A 19,934-nucleotide genomic window follows, 5' to 3' on the forward strand; every position below is an offset into this window, starting at 1 on the left:
TTATTGATTTTTACTGTTAATAAAAATTATAAATGTGTATTAAGATTATTAATGAGGTTGAACAAACTTTTATGTCTGCTTTATTTTATGTGAATTTTCTATTCTTGTGGTCTTAAAAGTGCTATAACTCTTACATGAATAATTATTGATATTTTCTTCACTTCTGAAAATGTAATTAAGAGATTGTCATATAGAACTTTATCAAGTTAAAGCCACTTTGAAATTGTTTTCCTTAATATTGAAATGTCTTTTGACCTTTGTCACAATGTTTAGAAGTACCAGATGACATCTTTTTTAATCCTAGCAATAAAGTTATTTCTTTTAATGTTTCTTAGAAGCCAGCGATGTCAAAGCTCTCAGATATTCTCAGAAAAAAATCTCATCTAACTCCAGCTACAATTTAAAGCATCAGTTGGCTTTTGTCAATGTATTAAATTATATCATACATTGTTTCTTGAAGGAAATGTATTTTAAAGGTTAAATAGTTAATGTTCAAGCAAATTTTTAGAATGTATCACTTTATTTTTTTAAAGATTTTATTTATTTATTTGAGAGACACAGAGAGAGAGAGAAAGAGGATGGGGGGGCACAGGGGCAGAGGGAGAGGGAGGAGCAGACTCCCTCCTGGGCAGGGATCCCGATGCAGGACTCGATCCCAGGACCCTGAGATCATGACCCGAGCAGAAGGCAGACGCTTACCGACTGAGCCACCCAGGCACCCCTAGAATGTATCACTTACTTTTATTTATTTATTTATTTTTAAAAGATTTTATTTATTTATTTGACAGAGAGAGGCAGCGAGAGCAGGAACACAAGCAAGGGGAGTGGGAGAGGGAGAAGTAGGCTTCCCGCCGAGCAGGGAGCCCAATGTGGGGCTCAATCCCAGGACGCTGGGATCGTGACCCGAGCGGAAGGCAGACGCTTAACGACCGAACCACCCAGGTGCCCCGAGAACGTATCACTTTAAAAGCTCAGATCTTATTTAGTAATTATAAAAATGAAAATGTTACCTGAAATTGGTGACTTTCTACAAATTCTACAACATTCTGTTTCCTTACAAACTAATCTGATTTTTGCCTTTTCCCAGTTTAAGGCCAGTCCTCCTGCTGTGACTTTCAAACTAACTGGAGAGACAGATGGCATATTTCAGATACAACCAGATGGACTTCTATATCATAACAGAGCCTTGGATAGAGAAACAAGAGCTGTTCACAAACTCCAGGTGACTTGAGAAGAGTCAAAGCAACCTAACTGCAACCTCTCTGACTATCCTTTAGCTTTGTCCTGGAAGTATCACTGGCACCTTCACTTCTTTCATAGAATCCTGTTACAGCTCTCTTGACATTAATGGCATGCTTTGCAAATCTCATTTGTCCATTTTTTACCAACTACAAAGGGATACCCCTTTGGGTATGGCAAAGATACCCTCTTCCTCAGGCTTTTTTTTTTTTTTTTTTAAGATTTTATTTATTTATTCATGAAAGACAGAGAGAGAGAGAGAGAGGCAGAGGGAGAAGCAGGCTCCCAAGGAGCAGGGAGCCTGACGCGGGACTCAATCCCAGGACCCTGGGACCATGACCTGAGCCGAAGGCAGACGCTCAACCATCTGAGCCACCCAGGCATCCTTCCTCAGGCTTTTTAACCAGAGTAACTCAATTTGAATTGCCAAAGCCCTCAGATGGCATTACTTGTTCAAGTATGGCCATGCTCAAGCACCTGGATCAAACCAAGCCAATGCTTCTCTGATATTTCAGTGTTATCTGCCTGTGGCTATTGTGTGGGCTTTGGACCCACAGGGAAGGCAGCATCAGTGCGGGGATAGAATGCCTATGGGCCTTGCAAGAAAGCAGAAGTAACCAATGTTCAGACGCTCTCACTAAAGAGACCTTCTCCCTCTTTGTCCTCCTTAGTTTTTTTATGGTTGGCATCTGAATACATAGGAATGGTAGAGAACTAATTGTAGAAAAAAGGGCAAGCAAAACTTCCCATCTGGTAACTTCTATTGGCTTTGCAGGTTGACTACTAAAATTATCTGTCAGAGGACATGGCACCTCCATAGCGTTAAGGGTCAAAATGTTCTTATTTCACTGACTTATATTTAGAAAAGAAGCATGTCCAGTGTCCAGCATACCTTACTGCTGGGAGAACACAGGCATGATTAGCAGAGTTTAACTGATTGGGTCCCTATTTTAGTAGCTCCCAGTATGGGGCTTTTATGGGTGTCTTTCTCCCCTCTAGTCACCAGGTTATTGGATCTTTGAGCTCTAATTTCCTTCAACTGACTTTTGAGTGTGTGATATGAAGATCAGAATCATCAAGGTGGTTTCCTTTTCCTTTCTTCATCAGGTCTCAGCCCTGGATGCTCAAGGAACTATAGTGGAGGGCCCAGTTCCCATCACCATAGAAGTGAAGGACATCAATGACAATCGACCCACATTTCTCCAGAAAAAGTATGAAGGCTCAGTAAGACAGAATTCTCGCCCAGGTAAAAGGCAGGAGTCCGGAGATATTTATGGAAAGGTGAAGAATATCAGGCTGAAGGGGCAGATTTGTGTGGCTAACAGCTGCAGCATGACTCATTAAGCACTTCCTGTCATACTTTAATTTCACAGCAGTCCTCTAGGAGTTATTTTATTATCCTCATTGCTCAAAGACATGGCTTCTCAGCTTTGGCACTATTGACATCTTGGGACCAATAATTCTCTTTTTGTCAGGGGCTCTTCTGTGCATTGTAGGGTGTTTTGCAGGATCCCTGACATCTATCTACTCACCAGATGCCATTAGCAACCCCTCCTCCCAAGCTGTGACAACAAAAATGCCTTCAGGCATTGCCAAATGTCACGTGGGGGGCGAAATCACCTCAGTTGAGAACTATGATTCTAGAACAAGCTTTAGAACACCTTACAGCTCTAGGACACTCAAGAATACTCTGCAGAGGTGAGCTCATTCTCCTAAATTCTCCCAGAAATCTTCATGCTCATGGTCACTGTTGGCTCCCAGTTCCTTTTCTTCTTTTACTTGCAACTCCTACTTACAGCTCATCCCTTCACTTTGCTTCTACCCTTCATTTCCGTAAAAGCCCCTCATCAAGGCATAGGTGTGTGGCTCTATTGAAGATCTGGGGAGATGAAAGAGCATTATGTCATAATATGAATATGAAGAAAATAAATGTGAATATTAGACTTCTAAGTTCTCAGAAAAACTCTTGGCCATTTCTGCCAACTCACTGTCAAATTTCCCTCTAGGTTACTTAATCTTCTCTATCTCTCTCTTCAATGCCCACTTCCAATAACTTGGGGAGAATATTCCTTCCACTTTATTACATGGAATATCTCTATCCCTGAGCTTACAACCAAAGACTCACTTATGAAATCCGCTAAATAAGAATCTTCCAAGTCTGGGCACCTGGGTGGCTCAGATGGTTAAGTGTCTGCCTTCGGCTCAGGTCATGATCCCAGGGTCCTGTGATCGAGTCCCGCATCGGGCTCCCGGCTAAACAGGGAGCCTGCTTCTCCCTCTGCCTCTGCCTCTCTCTCTCTCTCTCTCTCTGACTCTCATGAATAAATAAATAAATAAAACATTAAAAAAAAAATCTTCCAAGTCTTACGCTTTCTCTCTTTACATCTAGATCAGTGGTTCCCAAACTTTGTGGTATCCTGTGTTTTTTAAAAAATTATTAATAACTCCAAAGGACTTTTTTTTTTTTTAAATATATGGGTTCTATCCAGTGATGTGTTGGTAAATGTTTAGTAGCTGTCTCTCTGAGGGGAAAAGCCCTGATGTGTAGCATTTTCCAATTTCTGTGGTATAAATACTGCCACCATGGCTCATTTTAAGCTACCAAAGGTGTTAATAATTGGCTCACAAAGTTTCTGGAAATTCAACTATTGGCTCTCATGAGCTGGCTCCAGTACTTCACTAATTATATCTACCAATATTTACCTTATTAGAATTTTATAAATTTAATTCATGGTAAGTAATAATCAACATATTTTAGTGAAAAATAACTATTTTCAAAGACAAAAGGAATTATTAAGGATGGCTTTGTTTTAATCTTTGCACATCTCTTAGTGACTGGAGTAATTCCCTGAAAACAATTGGATTCTTGTCTTTTTCTGCATCCATTCTGTTGCCATATGCTGTTTTGGTTGAAGCATATGAAGCAGAACTGGCCTCACACAGATATGCGGTTGGAAAAAGGAGGAGTATTGTAATAGCATTTTCAGATAACTGCGGATATTCTTTGATACTACACCAGAACTCAACAAGTGGTGGTTTCTTAAAGGCTGGTGGTGATGTGAAATCTAAAATTGTATCAATGTCTTTTTTTTGATACTCCTTTATGCTAAAATCCATTGAATTATCTTGTGCTTCAGTGGATCTTTTACACATGCATGACTTTTTTACTCCATCAAACCTAAAAATAATCTCAAAGACCCCTTACAAATCCCTGGACCATACTTTGAGAAACCCCATCTTAGTGGAAGGAAGTAAGATAAAGATTTATTTCCCTGCTAGTATAAACTCCCCCATTCCCTTAAGAATTTTATCTTAGAAGATAAAAGTGGCTATGGTTGGTTTGGATTTCAATAAACATCTTTTTTTCCCCCTCTGGGGATATTTTGTTAAATAGGAAAGCCCTTCATGTATGTCAATGCTACAGACCTGGATGATCCAGCCACTCCCAATGGTCAGCTTATTTATGAAATTGTCATTCAGCTTCCCAAGATCAACAACATCATGTACTTCCAGATCAACAACAAAACCGGGGCGATTTCACTTACCCTAGAAGGTAAGTCAAGTGATGCCCTTGTGAGACTGAGTCAGAAAAATGGACCTAGATCTGTGTTACCTTTGGAGATGTTTCTTTTTCTCTCCTACTTCCCATAGGATCTCGGGCACTGGATCCAAGTAAGAATGTTAACTACAATCTGGTGGTCTCAGTGAAGGACATGGGAGGCCAGAATGAGAATTCTTTCAGTGACACCACATCTGTGGATATTATGGTGAAGGAGAATATTTGGAAAGCACCAGAACTTGTGGAGATCGTAGAAAACTCAACTGAACCTCACCCCATCAAAATCACTCAGGTAGTGCCCAAGGAGTGTCTTGAGACTAGTAGATAAATGGCCTCACTTTGTGGAGGCCCACTCTCATGATCTTCACTGATATATTTATTTGGTACATTTGTACATAGCATAATTATAAAACAAACTAAGTAGATAAAGACTCTGGCCCCAAGTCTCTGGAGTTTATTTGTTTATTATCATGGGTAAACTCTGGACTTTACCAGCTTGGATTCAGATACACACACACAAACACACAAGCTTTAAAAGAGAACTTCGCTCACCTTCACCTTCCGAGTAGATACCACTAATGTCTGTGTACTGTCCGTAGTATGGGATATGGCTGCACTGGAGTGGGTTGTATATGGTGCACAAATCATGTGTATATACATGATTTGAATAGGAACTGTAAATATTTTTGAAAAGCTTCTTCTTATTCTTGTGAGAAAGTCTTTATCCGGTAGACTCATCCCATCATAGACTGAGGGACAGAGCAGGACTGGCTAAGAGTAGGAGTCAAGTAGGCAACCTGTACCCTTGGAGACCACCTTCCTGCAACTTCGTCTCCTATATGTGCCTCTCCTCTTCATTCACATGTCCCCCTCTTCCCCTCCCCGTGGCTGGAGCTCTTACCCTGGGTCCCCTCCTACCTTAGATCCTGGAAATCTGCTCTTGGGTCCACCCAGATCTTATCTTTTCTGGAATATCAGGAGCTCCTTGACATGAAAGCTGTGGATTAGTGAAAGAGCACTGGATTTAGAAGCAGATAACCAAAACCTTGTGCCCGCTCCATTATTTTAATGATCGATCATGAATAAGCTGTTTAACTCTTCTGAGCCCCAACTTCTCATCAATAAAATGGGGATAACCACACCTCTCTGGTTGTTGTGGAGATTAACTCAGAGGTAGTATCTGTGAAAGTGGATAAAAGGTATTAATGTTATGAGTCTCAGCTTGGAGTTCCCCTAAGGTTTTTCTGCATGGGTGGTGTTGTTGCTGTTTTAAAGATTTTATTTATTTATTTGAGAGAATGAGAAAGAGAGAGAGAGAGAGCACGAGAGGGAAGAGGGTCAGAAAGAGAAGCAGACTCCCTGCTGAGCAGGGAGCCCGATGTGGGACTCGATCCAGGGACTCCAGGATCATGACCTGAGCCGAAGGCAGTCGCTTAATCAACTGAGCCACCCAGGCGCCCCACGGGTGTTGTTGTTAAGGGGCACTGGAATGGCCCATCCCATCATATCTATTGTCTATCTTAAAAGGATATTTAATTGTTGAAATGTTGAATTAATGAACCTCACCTTCAGGGTGAAAAAAGGAATGAAAGCAAGAGGTAGTCTGCTTTACCAGCTAAGAAACTGTGTCAGGACTCACAGCCATGAGAATTTCAGACTTAGGTCTTTACTAAAGTCTTATTTATTATTTAGGTTGTCTCCATAAAGACTTACAAATGCCAAAAAGAACAAACATACTTATTTGCTCTCAAGTTTGTTGAAGTAGAGAAATTCCAGAGTGCTACACATGATTCCCAGGCCCGGGGGAAAGTGATTTAGGTGTCTTGAAACCCAAGAAGAAGAATCGAGGGGGACAGCTCAAGAGAAAAGAAGTCAGACTGAATTTTTAGGACACAGGGGTGGTCCCTGAGAACCAAGAACACCAGTCTTTGGCTTGGACAAGAGGATGGTGCTTAAATAACTAACAAGGGATGATGGAGGCTCCTTAATACCCTTCCCGAGCTGGTCTAAGAGAATAGTTCGGTCTGGAAATTTCAGATAGCCATAGGAGCTTGGGCAAGTCATTTAAACATTGTGCCCTAGTTTCCTCATTCATAAAATGGGTATAACAATTGTCTCCACCACTCTACCTCATCAGGCTCTTTGAGAATTTAATGAGATAATACTTAAAAGTGTTTAGAATTGCATCTGGCATATGGCAAACCCCTAATAGGTGTTATTATTAGTATTAGAATATCAGAGTGGCCGGGCTCTGTCTCTAGCAAGTGCTTGCTATTGAGTTTATTTATTTTTTGCCAAGTTGTTTACAAACAATACTAGGAGTTGGCAATTATTCTTATCTCTGAAGTCTTTAAGACTAAATATTCAGGGGAGGAATGTGCTTTACTTATGAACTATCTGTCTTAAACCATGGCATGGAGATGAGGTTAGAGTGTCTCCTACTGCTCTTATCATCCTCACTGGGGAGTTACAGAAACTTGTCATACCTCTTGGCTTTGTTCTCAGATAGTACCAGCTGTAAAGTACATTTTGTTTCTTGAATTGATGTTTCATGGATAGGAAGACTCCATGGTCAGACTTCCAAAAGAACAACCCACAGTCTCTTTAGAGGGTTCACAAAAATTGCTTTAGAGAAGAAAAATACCCCTGTGTGCTTTTTTTGAGCACTATAACTTGGTTAAAAAAAAGAAGGAAAAAAGGCTTATTTTTGGTTGAATATGAAGTAGTTATAGAAAACCACAGCCGTACAGACAAGATTGTCAGAAATTTCAAATTGAGAACCAGAAAAGTGTTTATTCCTTTCCAGTTCTCTTGGTCTTGATATATCTCTCCTGACAACTCACTGTGGCCCTTATAGGTGCAGTGGAATGAGCCAGGTGCACAATACTTCTTAGTTGACAAGGAGAAGCTGCCAAGATTCCCATTTTCAATTGACCAGGAAGGAGGTATTTATGTGACTCAGCCCTTGGACCGAGAAGAAAAGGATTCGGTGAGTAAATCTGGGAAGAGTTTCACGGGCAACAAAGACAGAGTCCTGTGCCTATGGACAACTCAGGGCAGAATCGATTTTACTTAAAAACAACAACAAAAACCCCAAACTGTGTTCTGAACCCCAGTACATGATTGCTTTCAAAGACAAGAGAGCACCCCACAGATCTGACCCATTTCATTTTTTCTTGTTTCCCAGTTCAAAGTAAATTGAAAATAAAGGGGTAAATTAAATAGCTGTTTCCTTTGCCTTTTAATGGGGAGGATGGAGGAGTCCTGTCTTAACACTGATCTTCCTGTTGTAGTATGTTTTTTATGCTGTGGCAAAGGATGAAGTTGGACAAGTGCTTTCATTCCCACTGGAAATCCGTGTGAAAGTTAAAGACATTAATGATAACCCACCTACATGTCCATCTGCACTGACCGTATTTGAGGTCCAGGAGAATGAAAAAATAGGTAAGAAACGGGAGCTGTTCAAAGCCATGTGCCTGTCCTCCATATGTTACCTCCGCAATCCCTTTCTCCTTTCCACCAGGGAAAAGATGGGCAGGTAAGTGTGATTGGGGATCATCTGTGCATGTCTGGCACAGGAGAGAGATTTGAGTGCACTTTGGGAATCACACAGGTACAGTATTTCAGCTCAAATAATATCTGGGTCGCATTCTTAAATTGGAGCTTTTATAGCCACTTCCACCATTACTCCCGCTACTGTAACTGTTACTACTGCTACCCCTACTACTGCTTCTACACCCTTACCACTGCCCCTGGCGCCGTAACCACTTATGCCCGTATCCTGAGTACATATATAAGGTTATCTCACTTGCGGAGTTTTCCCATAGATTCTTATTTGCCTTCTAACAATCTCAGGAACAGATAAAATCTCATGAAATTTGCTCAATAATTTAGAGAAATAATTGCATCCAATGTCAGATACCTTGCGGTAAGTAAGCGCCAAAAACGGAAGTTGACTTTTGACCCTCGATCCTCCTTCTCTAGGAGTCAAATAATAGTTTAGGAAGCTGGTAGATGAAGTTCGAGTCCTACCTCTTTTTGTCCTTGCAGGTCTTCTTGACCTGCTCTGATGCGTTTTACTGTGTCGAATGGTGGCTTTAGTTTTGTACAGGGGACCTCTACTACAAGGACATTAGGATTTCTGGGAGTTTTATGACTTCCCTGGATTTGGGACAACTCTTGTCTGTTACCCTGTGGTGATGAGCCCGTTGGTTGAACAGGCTGGTATTTCTTGGAATGTGTTTGTCTGTTGTTTTGTGCAAGTTCCAGAGACTTACAAGGTTAGCAGTCTCTTATGACTGCCACTCTTAGGGCTCTGCTGTCCTTGTGAGCAGATCCTCTCTCCCATGCCTTGTGGACACTCTCATCATTTTCTTTGATCTCTCTACTCTTCTTGCTACACATTTTTGACACAGTGGGTGCTGTTCTGGCAGCATGATGGGCCCTGCTCCTGTGGCTTGTTTGCTCAATGTGCATGTTTTATTTGTTTTGTTTTGTTTTGTTTTCTTGCTGTCAGGAGTCCTATATAGGCGGCCTGTTGTCAGTATGTTCTGCTTAGGGCCTGTCTTTTTCATTTGTTCTAATGTTTGCTGCAGCAGGAAGGGTTACATGACAGCTTGAAGGATTTTAGCTAATTACAAAGAAGAATCTTCTAACAGTGATGTTGTGTAACAATGGAGAGAGTGACAATAGCCAAGAAATACTTGTGGCATCACCCTTTTTGAAAACCTTCCAGATTTCTGGTTTGTGATACTGAAGGAAGGCAGAGGACCTTTGAAGAACTTTCCAGATGATCCCTCAAGTCTCTTTTATAGGGCCTAACATTTGGTGTATTCATTATCTATTGCTGCATAACAAATAGCCCCCAGACTTTGCGGCTTCAAACAAACATTTATTATATCACAGTTTCTGTGAGTCAGGAATCAGAGTGCAGCTCAGATGCATACCTTTGATTCAGAGGGAAAGTTTGGTGGGGGGGGGCAGGAAGAGCTTGAAAAATGGTGAGCAAGATGAAAGGCAGTATTTTTATAATGTAATCTCTGAAGTGGCATCTGTCACTTTCACCATATTCCATTGATTAGAAGTGAGTCACTAGGCTCAGGCCACACTCAGAAGGAGGGGGTTACACCAAGGAATCATTTTGGGGGATCACTGGGAACCATTTTAGAAGCTGCCTACCTTTGTGAAGAGGATAGTACTGGTTTTCTGAGACTGGTGAGGAAGTCATTGTTGGTAGAATAAATTGTTCAGGGGCCCAGGGAGCTATTCACCTCTCTGAAGGTGAGAATTTATTTTGTAACAATGTCTCACAAAGTGTTGAATAGTAGACTTAGTGGACCAGGAATTCTTATAAATCAACAGAGATTGAGTCTGTTCTTTATATTTAGCCTAAAAGAGGTACAAAACCATGTCCTAGCTCCCTACCTTACTGTCTAGCTCAATAAAGTACTAAATTATTCTTTAGTGTGTTGATATTCTCCTCTTTGGTGTCTTTGATTAGCCAGAATCTTGTGGGACTCATGTCCCCAAGTTTTAGCAGTGCCAATATTAATTCTGAAATCCCACTTGTTACCAAATCCTATGTGTTCATACAGGAAGTTTAGCTTCTCGTAAAAGCCCCACCTCCTTAAAGTATTTCTGAGTACCCCAAGAGCTGCTGTAAATACCTCTGAATCAATTTGGGCTGCCACTCGTTCCTGGCCTTTGTTCTTCAGAGACCTGGCCCTCCTTTTACTTCTGGCGCATCCAAAAAGATTCTCTGCTCCCACCGAAGAGGCATCCTCTGCTGGAATTTCCCTGGTCACTGATGTCAACAGTCCTTATGGTGCCTCTGACAGCTGGAATTTTCCTGTGGGGTGGGAGAAGAACAGTGTCCTCTGCGTTACACTTAACTTGCTGAGAGGAGAGGTGCAAAGCAGGGCTGCTCCAACCCCAGAGGATCACAGGATTCAGTAAGATACTCTTTCATCCCAACACACAGACACTTAAGGGCAGATGCATGCCACAAAGGTGACTTGGTTGTAGTGGACTCAGCAAGAGCAGCTGCTACTCTCTTGGATAAATATTCGCCTGTGCCCTGTTGGTCATGATGCCCCCTCCCCAGCCCACGGGACATGTCTACATGCATCTAGCTCCATGACAGACATAACATAGAAACTTCCCTACCTCCCCCCTCAAAAAAAAAAAAAAAAAAAAGAAAAGACAACGCCTCCAAATTTCCATGTAAGTCAGTGAATGCAGATTGATTGGGGAAGGGGTGAAACCTAACTCCACAACTGGGATGTGTTCAAGTTTTAGCCCCACGGTGGGATTCTTGCTGCCTCTTGGAAACCCACAATTCTCATTTCACAGAGCAAGATGATCCAGAACCTATTATAACTCACCCAGAACTGGAGGGAGCAGTGAGTCATAGCCTCTGCCTGCTGGAACTCCCCGGACCGAAATACTCACAGGAATAAAATACAAAGGGCCATAACCCACAGCAAGGCGGGGGATGTGTGCCTGTTCTTTGCCCTGTGTTATCTGCGGCGTGGGGTCAGTCTCTGCAGTTGTTGCACGAAGTTGCTTAGAAGCAAGCCACAGTTGGCTTTTCCTTGTCGAGTTACCATTTGTCTTGTCTATCAGTGTCCAAGGATGGCTGGAACACATTACCGCAAACTTGGCTTCAAACAACAGAAATGTATTCTCTCACAGTTCCGGAGGCCAGAAGTCTAAAATCAAGATGCCAGCTAGGAGAGAATTCTTCCCAGCCTCTTCTAGCTTCTGGTGGTTCCTGGCATTCCTCACTGCTTATGGCATAACTCCAGGCTCTGCCTCCTCCTTCACATAGCCACCCCCTCTGTGTGTGTCTTGTGTCATCTCATCTTCTAATAAGAACACCAATCACTAGATTTAGGCCTACCCTAAGTCCAGGATGATTTCATCTCAAGATCCTTAACTAATCACATCTGCAGAGGCTTTATTTCCAAATAAGGTCTATTTGTTACGGGCTGAATTCTGTCCCCCCTAAAATGCATATGGTGAAATCCTAACCCTCAGTACTTCAAAGGGGGACTACTACTTAGAGCTAGGGTCTATAAAGAGGTAGTTAAGGTAAAATACTGTCATTATGACTAATGTCCTTTCAAGAAGAGAAAATCTGGACTCAGACGTGTCTGGAGGAATGACCATGTGAAGACACATGAAGATAGTCATCTAGAAGCCAAGGAGAGAAGTCTCAGAAGAAACCAACTCTGCCGACCCCTTAATCTTAGACCTCGAGCCTTCAAAAACTGTGAGAAAATAAATTTCTGTTGTTAAATCTGCCCAGTCTGTAGTGCTTTGTTATGCTGGCCCTATCAGACTAATAATATACTGCTCAACACACTACATTATGGAAAGAGTTAGAAGAACCAAATGAATGTAAGAACTTTAGTCTGCTACTCAGAGGGATTTACAGCACTTTCTAGGAACGTGCTTATCCAGTGAAACCATTTTGAATACAGTAGATTAAATAGAATCTGTAATGGATGGATTCCTTTTATTCTTTCTCCACAGGGAGCAATATAGGGACTTTTATTGCCCATGACGATGATGAAGAAAACACTGCCAACAGTGTTTTAGTATACAGAATTGTGGATCAAATCCCCACATTTCCCAAGGAAGGACTTTTCCTGGTCCAAACCTACTCAGGAGTGTTCCAGTTAGCTGAGCAGTCCTTGAAGAAGCGAGACACTCCTCAGTACAACCTGACAGTAGAGGTGGCTGACAAAGGTTAGTATCACATTCACTGTCAAAAGCGAAAATCCCTGTTTTCCTTCTAGTTGTGCTTTGTTAGACTGCTCTGATGCCCGGGTGTATTACAGGATGCCATCTGAGAGCTCTTGCTTCCTTCGTAAGACACACATGGAGCACAGAGGCAGTTGGTCCAACGTGGTATAGGCCAGAGTTACAGCTCAGGCAACATTATTGTATTGGTTCCAGTCCTCTGAGAAGCAGATGCCAAAAGGGGATTAAATGTATAAGGCTTTTATTAGGGGAAAGGCCCATGAGAAAAAAAATGGGGGGGATGTCCTGAGAAGGTTGGGGGAGCCATCAGGCCACAGTACAAGCCTAACCCTGAGTGAAGGAAAGCTGGTGGGAGTACCATAGACCACAGAGAGTCAAAAAAAATTGGCCAAGGTCCCTGGGAAGTCCACAGTTGTCCATTGAATGAATCTGTGATCTCCTAGAATATGGCTGTCTTGGCCTGCCTGCCTTGCCTAGTCACTGGCTGGGGGCAGCCCATGGGGAGCAAGTCCTCCGTGCAAACATGCTGCTGCATTTCAGAGCACAGCAGGGAGCCATCATCAATTAAGTTCCCTGTTGTTGGAGGTCGGCAAGGCCTATTCTCATGGCCACTGAGATCATGACCCAGAATATTAATTGTATTTTCCAGTTCTCCCTTTTGGACTCTAAAGTCTCTATTGTATGAAAGTGGAGGAGGAATGCATCATTGGGGAAGGTCTGTCTTCTATCACCCCTCACTTGGCCATGAGACGTCAGGAGACATTGTTCCTGACTCCTATATAATTTCAAAGCAAGTCGTTCTTAATCTTTGTTGGCTCACAAGACCCTTTGAAGATCTGATGAAAACTGTGCGTTCTCTAACAAATGCACACATTTTTGGATGATTGTGCACAGACACACAAAAACACATGTATTCAGAGCCAGATTGATTTTGGGGGCACACACACACACACTCCTAGGTTAAGAATCTTTCTCTGAGTTAATGAGCACCCAATCTCAGATGACCAAACAGTTCAGTAATCATCGTGCTGGGAGTCACAAACTATATAGGTATGGAGAAGAAAAGAGCATCATTTCACACCACTCCTCTAATTTCCCCCTTTGTACAGATGTTGACATACTGAAGAGAATTAGGGTTTAACAGGCCCCCAATAAAGACTTTTTGGAAGTTAGTAATTTGGCAAATAGTGAGGGCCTAGTATATGTCTAGAATTATGTTAAGAGGTACTACAGAAGTGAGGATAATAAATCATCCCTGCCTATGGTGAATTAACGATTTCACACCATTAACCGTCCATTCTTTCAGCAAACAGTGATTGAGCACTTACCTTGCATGAGACACCATTCAAGGTATTGAAGATACACAGGTGAATAAGACCCAGGGTCTGTCCTCAAGGGGCATTCATGATAAAGGAGATGGACATGTGAATGAATAAATTACAAGAAACATGTACAAGGTAGCCCATGAAGGAAATGAGTGACTTAGTGGAGGGAGAGAGCAGGTCAGGCTTTCTGGAAGAGGTGTCATTGAGCTGAGTTTTGAAGGATGAATATGACAAGTTACAAAATAGTGCAGAGCTTATGGAGGAGAAGAAATTCCATCTACAAATGCATGGAGACCTGAAGTAATGTGAGGCTGTAAGAGCATAAGGTGGAAATCAGATTACAAATTGTCTATGTTCGTGAGTACATCTATAGAAAATAGGGACCAGATCACAAAATAGATTTATACATAAATATATATGCATGCAGATGGAATTAAACATAAATTGTGCACTAATATAGCCTAGAGACTAGGCTTAATTAACATAGCTTTCCATAAGATTGGAGAGGGCTCGCTACCCAGGAGGCCACACTACTGGCCCAAGTGAGGTTTGTGCAGAGCTGGGAGCCAGCGAGTTCAGGTCCTGGGAAACCACCCCCCTTCCATCCCCGAACCATTGTTAACCATTCTTGTTGTCCTCAAATGTTCTGGGGACTGACCCCAGCTTTTATCAGCATCCATTATTATAATTCAATTGTTATTAGATCATAAGCCTGGCCTCATGTCCAGTGCATTGGATACCATCTCTGGAGTTAGACTGCCTGAGTGTATCTGTTGGGATCCCAGCAGGAAACGAGGAATAACCAAGAAGAGTTTAAAGAAGAGATTATTTGTAAAGGTTGTGGGCAGGGTGAAGGGAAACCAACTGGCGGCGCGAAGCGCAATGGACAGCCTCCCTCCACGGAGATGTGAAGGGGCGATTGAAGGCAGCATTCCACGAAGGAACAATACTTTTGCCTACAGAAGAGGCTACTGGGAGAAACTACCTCCCGACCTCTCTCCTCCTACCCCTCCTCCCATCCCCTGGCAGGAGCCAGGGTGCCCGGATGCAGTCTCTGAGGTCAGCCTCCCGGGACACAGAGCAGGGTGGAAGGGTGGAGAGCGGACAGAGAAGGCAAAGTGAGCACAAGGATTTGAATTCTGGCTTGACCACTAGTTAGTTGTGTGACCTCATTCTGGTTACCTAACTTCTCTATCCTGTGGCTTCCTCATTCATGAACTAAATGAGGACGATCATAGTATCTACGTCATGAAACTTGTATGACAATGAAATGAGTAATGCTGGTAAAGCACTTCATACAGGGCCTGGTACACAGAGAGTACTGACAGTTTGTATTATGACAAGAACCCCAGTTCTGTTGTTATCTACATTTTATAGATTAACTAACTGAGACGCAGAGACCTCGAGAGACACACATCTGATAAGTTCTCCCACATCTGATAAGGGGCAGAGTCAGAATTCAACAGTGGGACTCCTGAGCCCTGAGTCTTAGCTATTATACAACACAGTACATCATAGTTTAGAGCCATGGCAACCCCAACAGAGAACCTGTCACGTTGTTTCTCATTCTGGATATTTCCCTGGCACCCCATCCCCACCTGCATTCCATGCTCATCTTGGACCTTGCTTGAACCTGCAATCTCGGACTAGATCTTTGAATTGTCAAACCCACCCCATAAAGCCTGTGTCATTTTCCCAGGGTTCCATGAGCTACTTCTGACCCCCTGTTGCCTCCCACAATCTGGGTAGCCAGCCCTCTTGAAGGGGGCTAACTGTACTGCTTCCTCCCTCATTTGGAGGAATAGGCACCTGACTTTCCCACCATGGAGGACAGAGGAGATGCAGGATGGTAAGTGCCGGAAGTGTTCAGAGAAGGAAAGACAGCTGGCTGGGTGACTCAGGGAAGTCTTTCTGGAAAGATAGTTTTGCTCTAGGTTTTGAAGGCTACATGGTTTCACTAGTTAGAAAAGAGAGGTTGCTTCACAGGAAAAAAAACCCCAAAAAACAAACAACCAGTCTTGATGAGGAACGAGTCTTACCCGGGAAGGAGCGGTTGGAGGACAGTGGGCCACCCAGGGAAGCTTCTCTCAGAGCTTTCTCCAGCCTCCTTTTGCTGACCGTCTTGTGGGTGTGGGTGGGAAGCAGAGGATCCTGTCCCCACAAACACTGCAGGTCAGTAGCAGAGTTGTGGCTGTGACTGTCACTTCCGTTGCCAATGTGTTTCTTGCAGATTTCTAGTTTTAACACATGATGTTTAATGAATATTTTTGTGATTTGACTTTGATTTTCAGATTTCAAAACCCTCTGTCATGTGCAGATCCATGTTATTGATATCAATGACCAGATCCCCATCTTTGAAAAATCAGATGTGAGTAGTTTTCACCTGTTGTTTTGTCTTTGCTTTGTTCATATTACTTGACCCTTACTTCTGGGATAAAGACACAGCAAGTGGTTAGGAAAAATTCCAGACTTTAAAGGTAGCTTTCTAGTCAGTACACTGGTAACAAACCCGGACACCATCTTCATTGGAAATCTTCAGAGAACAACGGCATTCACTGTTAGAGTATCTGGGAACATCTGTTTATAAACTCTCAATGGCTCATTTCTTCCAAGGGCTTGCTTAAAAGCTGCAATGACAAGCTTTGTCAAATTGAAAGGAGTTGAATGGCTACTTGCATTTTGTCCTTATATATTTTGTGACAGTGAATGGATTACCGCTAGGTCTCAAACAAGCATTTTTTTTAGTCAAAAACTTAATATTTGGAATACTGGTGATTTAAACTCTGTTTGCAATAACTGGGTAAGAGAAAGAGAAAGGAAAAACTGACCTCTCGGTTAAGCCAAAGAAGAACGTGCTTAAGACATTTGCAAGAATTAGGAAAATTGGGCAGAAAGAGCAGGGGAAAAAAGACCAGTTGAGAGAACATCAAGAAAAACGTTCACTTATTTGATATTTTGGGCTTTAAACTTGGGCGTGGCTTTACCACTGCTTCCCTTAAAAGGGAGGTCTCTATTCTGGAGCAGAGAGAAGTCCATTTGACTAGACTGTTTTGTCATGTTTGAAGTCACTTATGGGACAGCCCAGAGCCCTGTGATGATGATCATAAATCAAAATAGGGACAAGGCTGTGACAAACAAAGGGAATTGAGTTATGAGAGGGTTTGGGGCGGCAAGAGGTGTGACTGAACTTAAGGGGCAGCAGGTGCTGGGGCCCCACAGGCATGAGATAAAGAGCCCATTCCTTTTCAGTCTCCACGAGCCTTTCCTTGGGTTGTGGTTTTCTTGTGTTGCATCTAGACAGTGGTTTTACATTGAGGATAAGAAGATCCTGCTTTGGGAGTTGGAAATGCAAACTGCACCCTAGAGAGAGCAAGTGGGTGTCTGTCATCGCCCCAGACTTTCCCTGGGCCCTGCCTGTTATCATCTTTAAGATCATGATGCCAACAGAGATGACCTGGGGGATTTTCAGCAGAGAGGTGGGGGTTGGTCCAGGCCAGTGAGCAAGAACACAGGCTTTGGAGTTGGACAAGCATGGGCCTGAGTCCCAATTCTGTGACTCACTAGCTGTGAGCTCCTGGGTGGGGTTTACCTCTCCAATCCTTTGCTTTTCTGCCAAGTGGAAATGACAGTATAGCTACTTGATAGGGTGCTTTGTTGCTTATCTTTTCTGAGTCTTTATCATGTGCCAGGCATTAAGGGGGTTTACATTCTTTATCTCTCTCAATCCCCACAGCAAACAAGACATAGGTTGTATTGCTATTATTTCCATAAGACAGATGATGAAACCGAGACTTGAGGAAATGAGGTGACTTACTTCAGGTCCCCCGGCTACTAAGTGGCAAGCTGAGGATTCATCCCCAGGCTGTTTGACTCCAAAGTTCAGCCTCTTAACCTCTCTTCCTTGGTGGATTACCGATTAACTAAAATAATATATGTAAAATGCCTGCCACAATTTAGGTACTCAACACATAGTAGCTATTTATTTATATCATCACCAGTATAATAATTGCAGTTAATAAACATATTGGATGTGAGAAGGGGATTCTGTTTTAGAATCCTACCAGTAGCTCCCCGAGACATGTTTCTTGGTGCAATGGATATCAGTCTACGAGGATGACTGATGTCAAAATCAATGGCCACACATTTATTGGTAGGAAAACATGCTTGGTAAGTATTGATGCAAACTATGATTTGTGTTCATTGTGAATCCAAAGAGATAGATTTGCCCTTTGGCGATTATGCTTGATGACAATGGACATTCTCATTTCCTTCCCCTGTTTTTTTCTTAGTATGGAAACCTAACCCTTGCTGAAGACACAGTCGTTGGGTCCACCATCTTAACCATCCAGGCCACAGATGCTGATGAGCCATTCACTGGGAGTTCTAAAATCCTGTATCGTATTATACAGGGAGACAGTGACAGGCGACTGGGGGTTGACACAGATCCCCAAACCAATGCTGGATATGTTATAATTAAAAAGGTAAAGACCTCTTTAATGGATTTTTTTTCTTTTTTATAAATCAAGTTTCTTATGACAGTGCAAGGATCGATAAGCAGAGGTAGTGGATTAGCTGTTACCTTTCAGGTGTGGTGAGGGACTCCTAGAGCACTCATTCATTCTCATCCCTCCTGAAAGACAGAAGGCCAAGATTCTAGTTCTGGGTCTGTTGCTAACTGAGCAAGTAACCTTTGTGGAGGGAGGTAGGGTTGCCATATAAAATACGTAAAATATAGGATGAACGATTTTTTAGAAAAAGTATGTCCCATGCAATATTTGGGACATACTTCTACTAAAAGAACTGTTTGTTGTTTACCTCAAGTTCAAATTTAACTAGGTGTTCTGTATTTTTATTTGTTAAATCTTGGGAGTGTGGAGGTTTTGCTGAGGGCTTTACCTCTCCTTTTGCAAATGTGGAGCATTAGACTGGATGAGCCCTCTGAGCCCTTAAGGCTGTAGACCCTCTAATGTGTCAGCCATAGACTCTTCTTTAATAATGACTCCTTTCAAGGTTTAATAGACTTATCCTTTCCTCCTATCCTTCCTGCCAACCCCCTACTTTCATCTTTTATGATATTGCTAAGCTCACTGGCTCTCACGTTATCTTATCTTCTGTAAGCACTAGGAAGTCTAGAGCCAAAGTCTTGATTACTATAGTCCCTGCTTCTTTGTGCAGGATCTTTCTATCTTCCCTCAATCTTCTCCCACCCCCTACTGTATACACCTAAATCTTGACCTTTTTCTCCATGGCTGCCTCATGTATGCTTTCGAGCATGTAAATGGTTTACCAGATGACTCAATAGGAAGCATCACTCAATGTCATCTGATATATCCGGAATTATAAGGGGTCAGAGTTACAGCAATAGTGGGTCAGTAGGCATGGTTGGGTGTTGATGGTTTATGGTGCAGTGCGCTAGAGGCTGCAAAAAAGGCTCAGGAGGAAAGTTTTAGATCAGAATCAAGGAAAGCTGAAGAGGGAGACAAAGTAGAATAATTTCGCAGAGGATGGATAGAAGCATGGGGATAAAAGCGCTAGTGCCAAAATGAGCCTGGGGGCAGAGTGTCGCGATTCTGGTCCTGTTATTACCGTATGCTTCACCTCCAACAAAGGGCCTCATGGGGCTCCAGCAGTGAGGTTTGTGTGAGGACCAACTGAAACCATCCTGTGTTCCAACCAGGATCCTGTGTCAGTCTGACATTTGGAAAAGGACTGGGGACGACTCCCCCCCACCCTGTTCATGGCTGTCTATATGGAGAAGAAGAATTGCAGAAGGCTCAGATAAAGGAAAGGGCAGTTTTCAGAGTTGGCAGTGGGTGGTCCAAGCAGCAGGCTGGATCCTTTCCCAGTAGGAGGGGACAGACAGCTCCCAGTTTCTCCCAGGACCAGAGCTCACTAGCCATCTAAGACAAGATAGAGACCTGCCCATCTCGGTACGAACTATTCCCACATGTCAACGTTTTCTCGTGGTGGCTTGTTGTGAGCCAACTTGTTAATTTGACCATTTGTGGCTAATGGGCACCTTTAGGGAAATGTTGGTGACCCCG

At 42.7% G+C, this 19,934-nt stretch overlaps 1 protein-coding gene across 6 annotated transcripts in view; it reads left to right on the forward strand.

Moving 5' to 3' along the window:
* CDH17 (cadherin 17) overlaps nucleotides 1–19,934 on the forward strand; it is a 53,753-nt gene that overhangs the window by 11,433 nt on the left and 22,386 nt on the right. For 4 of the 6 annotated variants that reach the window (XM_028111316.2, XM_088023118.1, XM_088023121.1 and 1 more), the window contains exons 3-11: nucleotides 1,088–1,222; nucleotides 2,347–2,485; nucleotides 4,634–4,792; nucleotides 4,891–5,090; nucleotides 7,656–7,787; nucleotides 8,092–8,242; nucleotides 12,335–12,550; nucleotides 16,182–16,258; nucleotides 18,180–18,371. In XM_028111316.2, the coding sequence (XP_027967117.2) occupies nucleotides 1,088–1,222; nucleotides 2,347–2,485; nucleotides 4,634–4,792; nucleotides 4,891–5,090; nucleotides 7,656–7,787; nucleotides 8,092–8,242; nucleotides 12,335–12,550; nucleotides 16,182–16,258; nucleotides 18,180–18,371 (1,401 nt within the window). The remainder of the gene's footprint in view (nucleotides 1–1,087; nucleotides 1,223–2,346; nucleotides 2,486–4,633; nucleotides 4,793–4,890; nucleotides 5,091–7,655; nucleotides 7,788–8,091; nucleotides 8,243–12,334; nucleotides 12,551–16,181; nucleotides 16,259–18,179; nucleotides 18,372–19,934) is intronic. The other 2 variants (XM_088023119.1, XM_088023120.1) reach the window with 2 other exon arrangements.

The sequence above is a fragment of the Eumetopias jubatus genome, unplaced genomic scaffold, assembly GCF_037043125.1.
Source record: "Eumetopias jubatus isolate StellerSeaLion01/CBP00866 unplaced genomic scaffold, mEumJub1_p1.0 scaffold_4, whole genome shotgun sequence".
Taxonomy (NCBI): domain Eukaryota; kingdom Metazoa; phylum Chordata; class Mammalia; order Carnivora; family Otariidae; genus Eumetopias; species Eumetopias jubatus.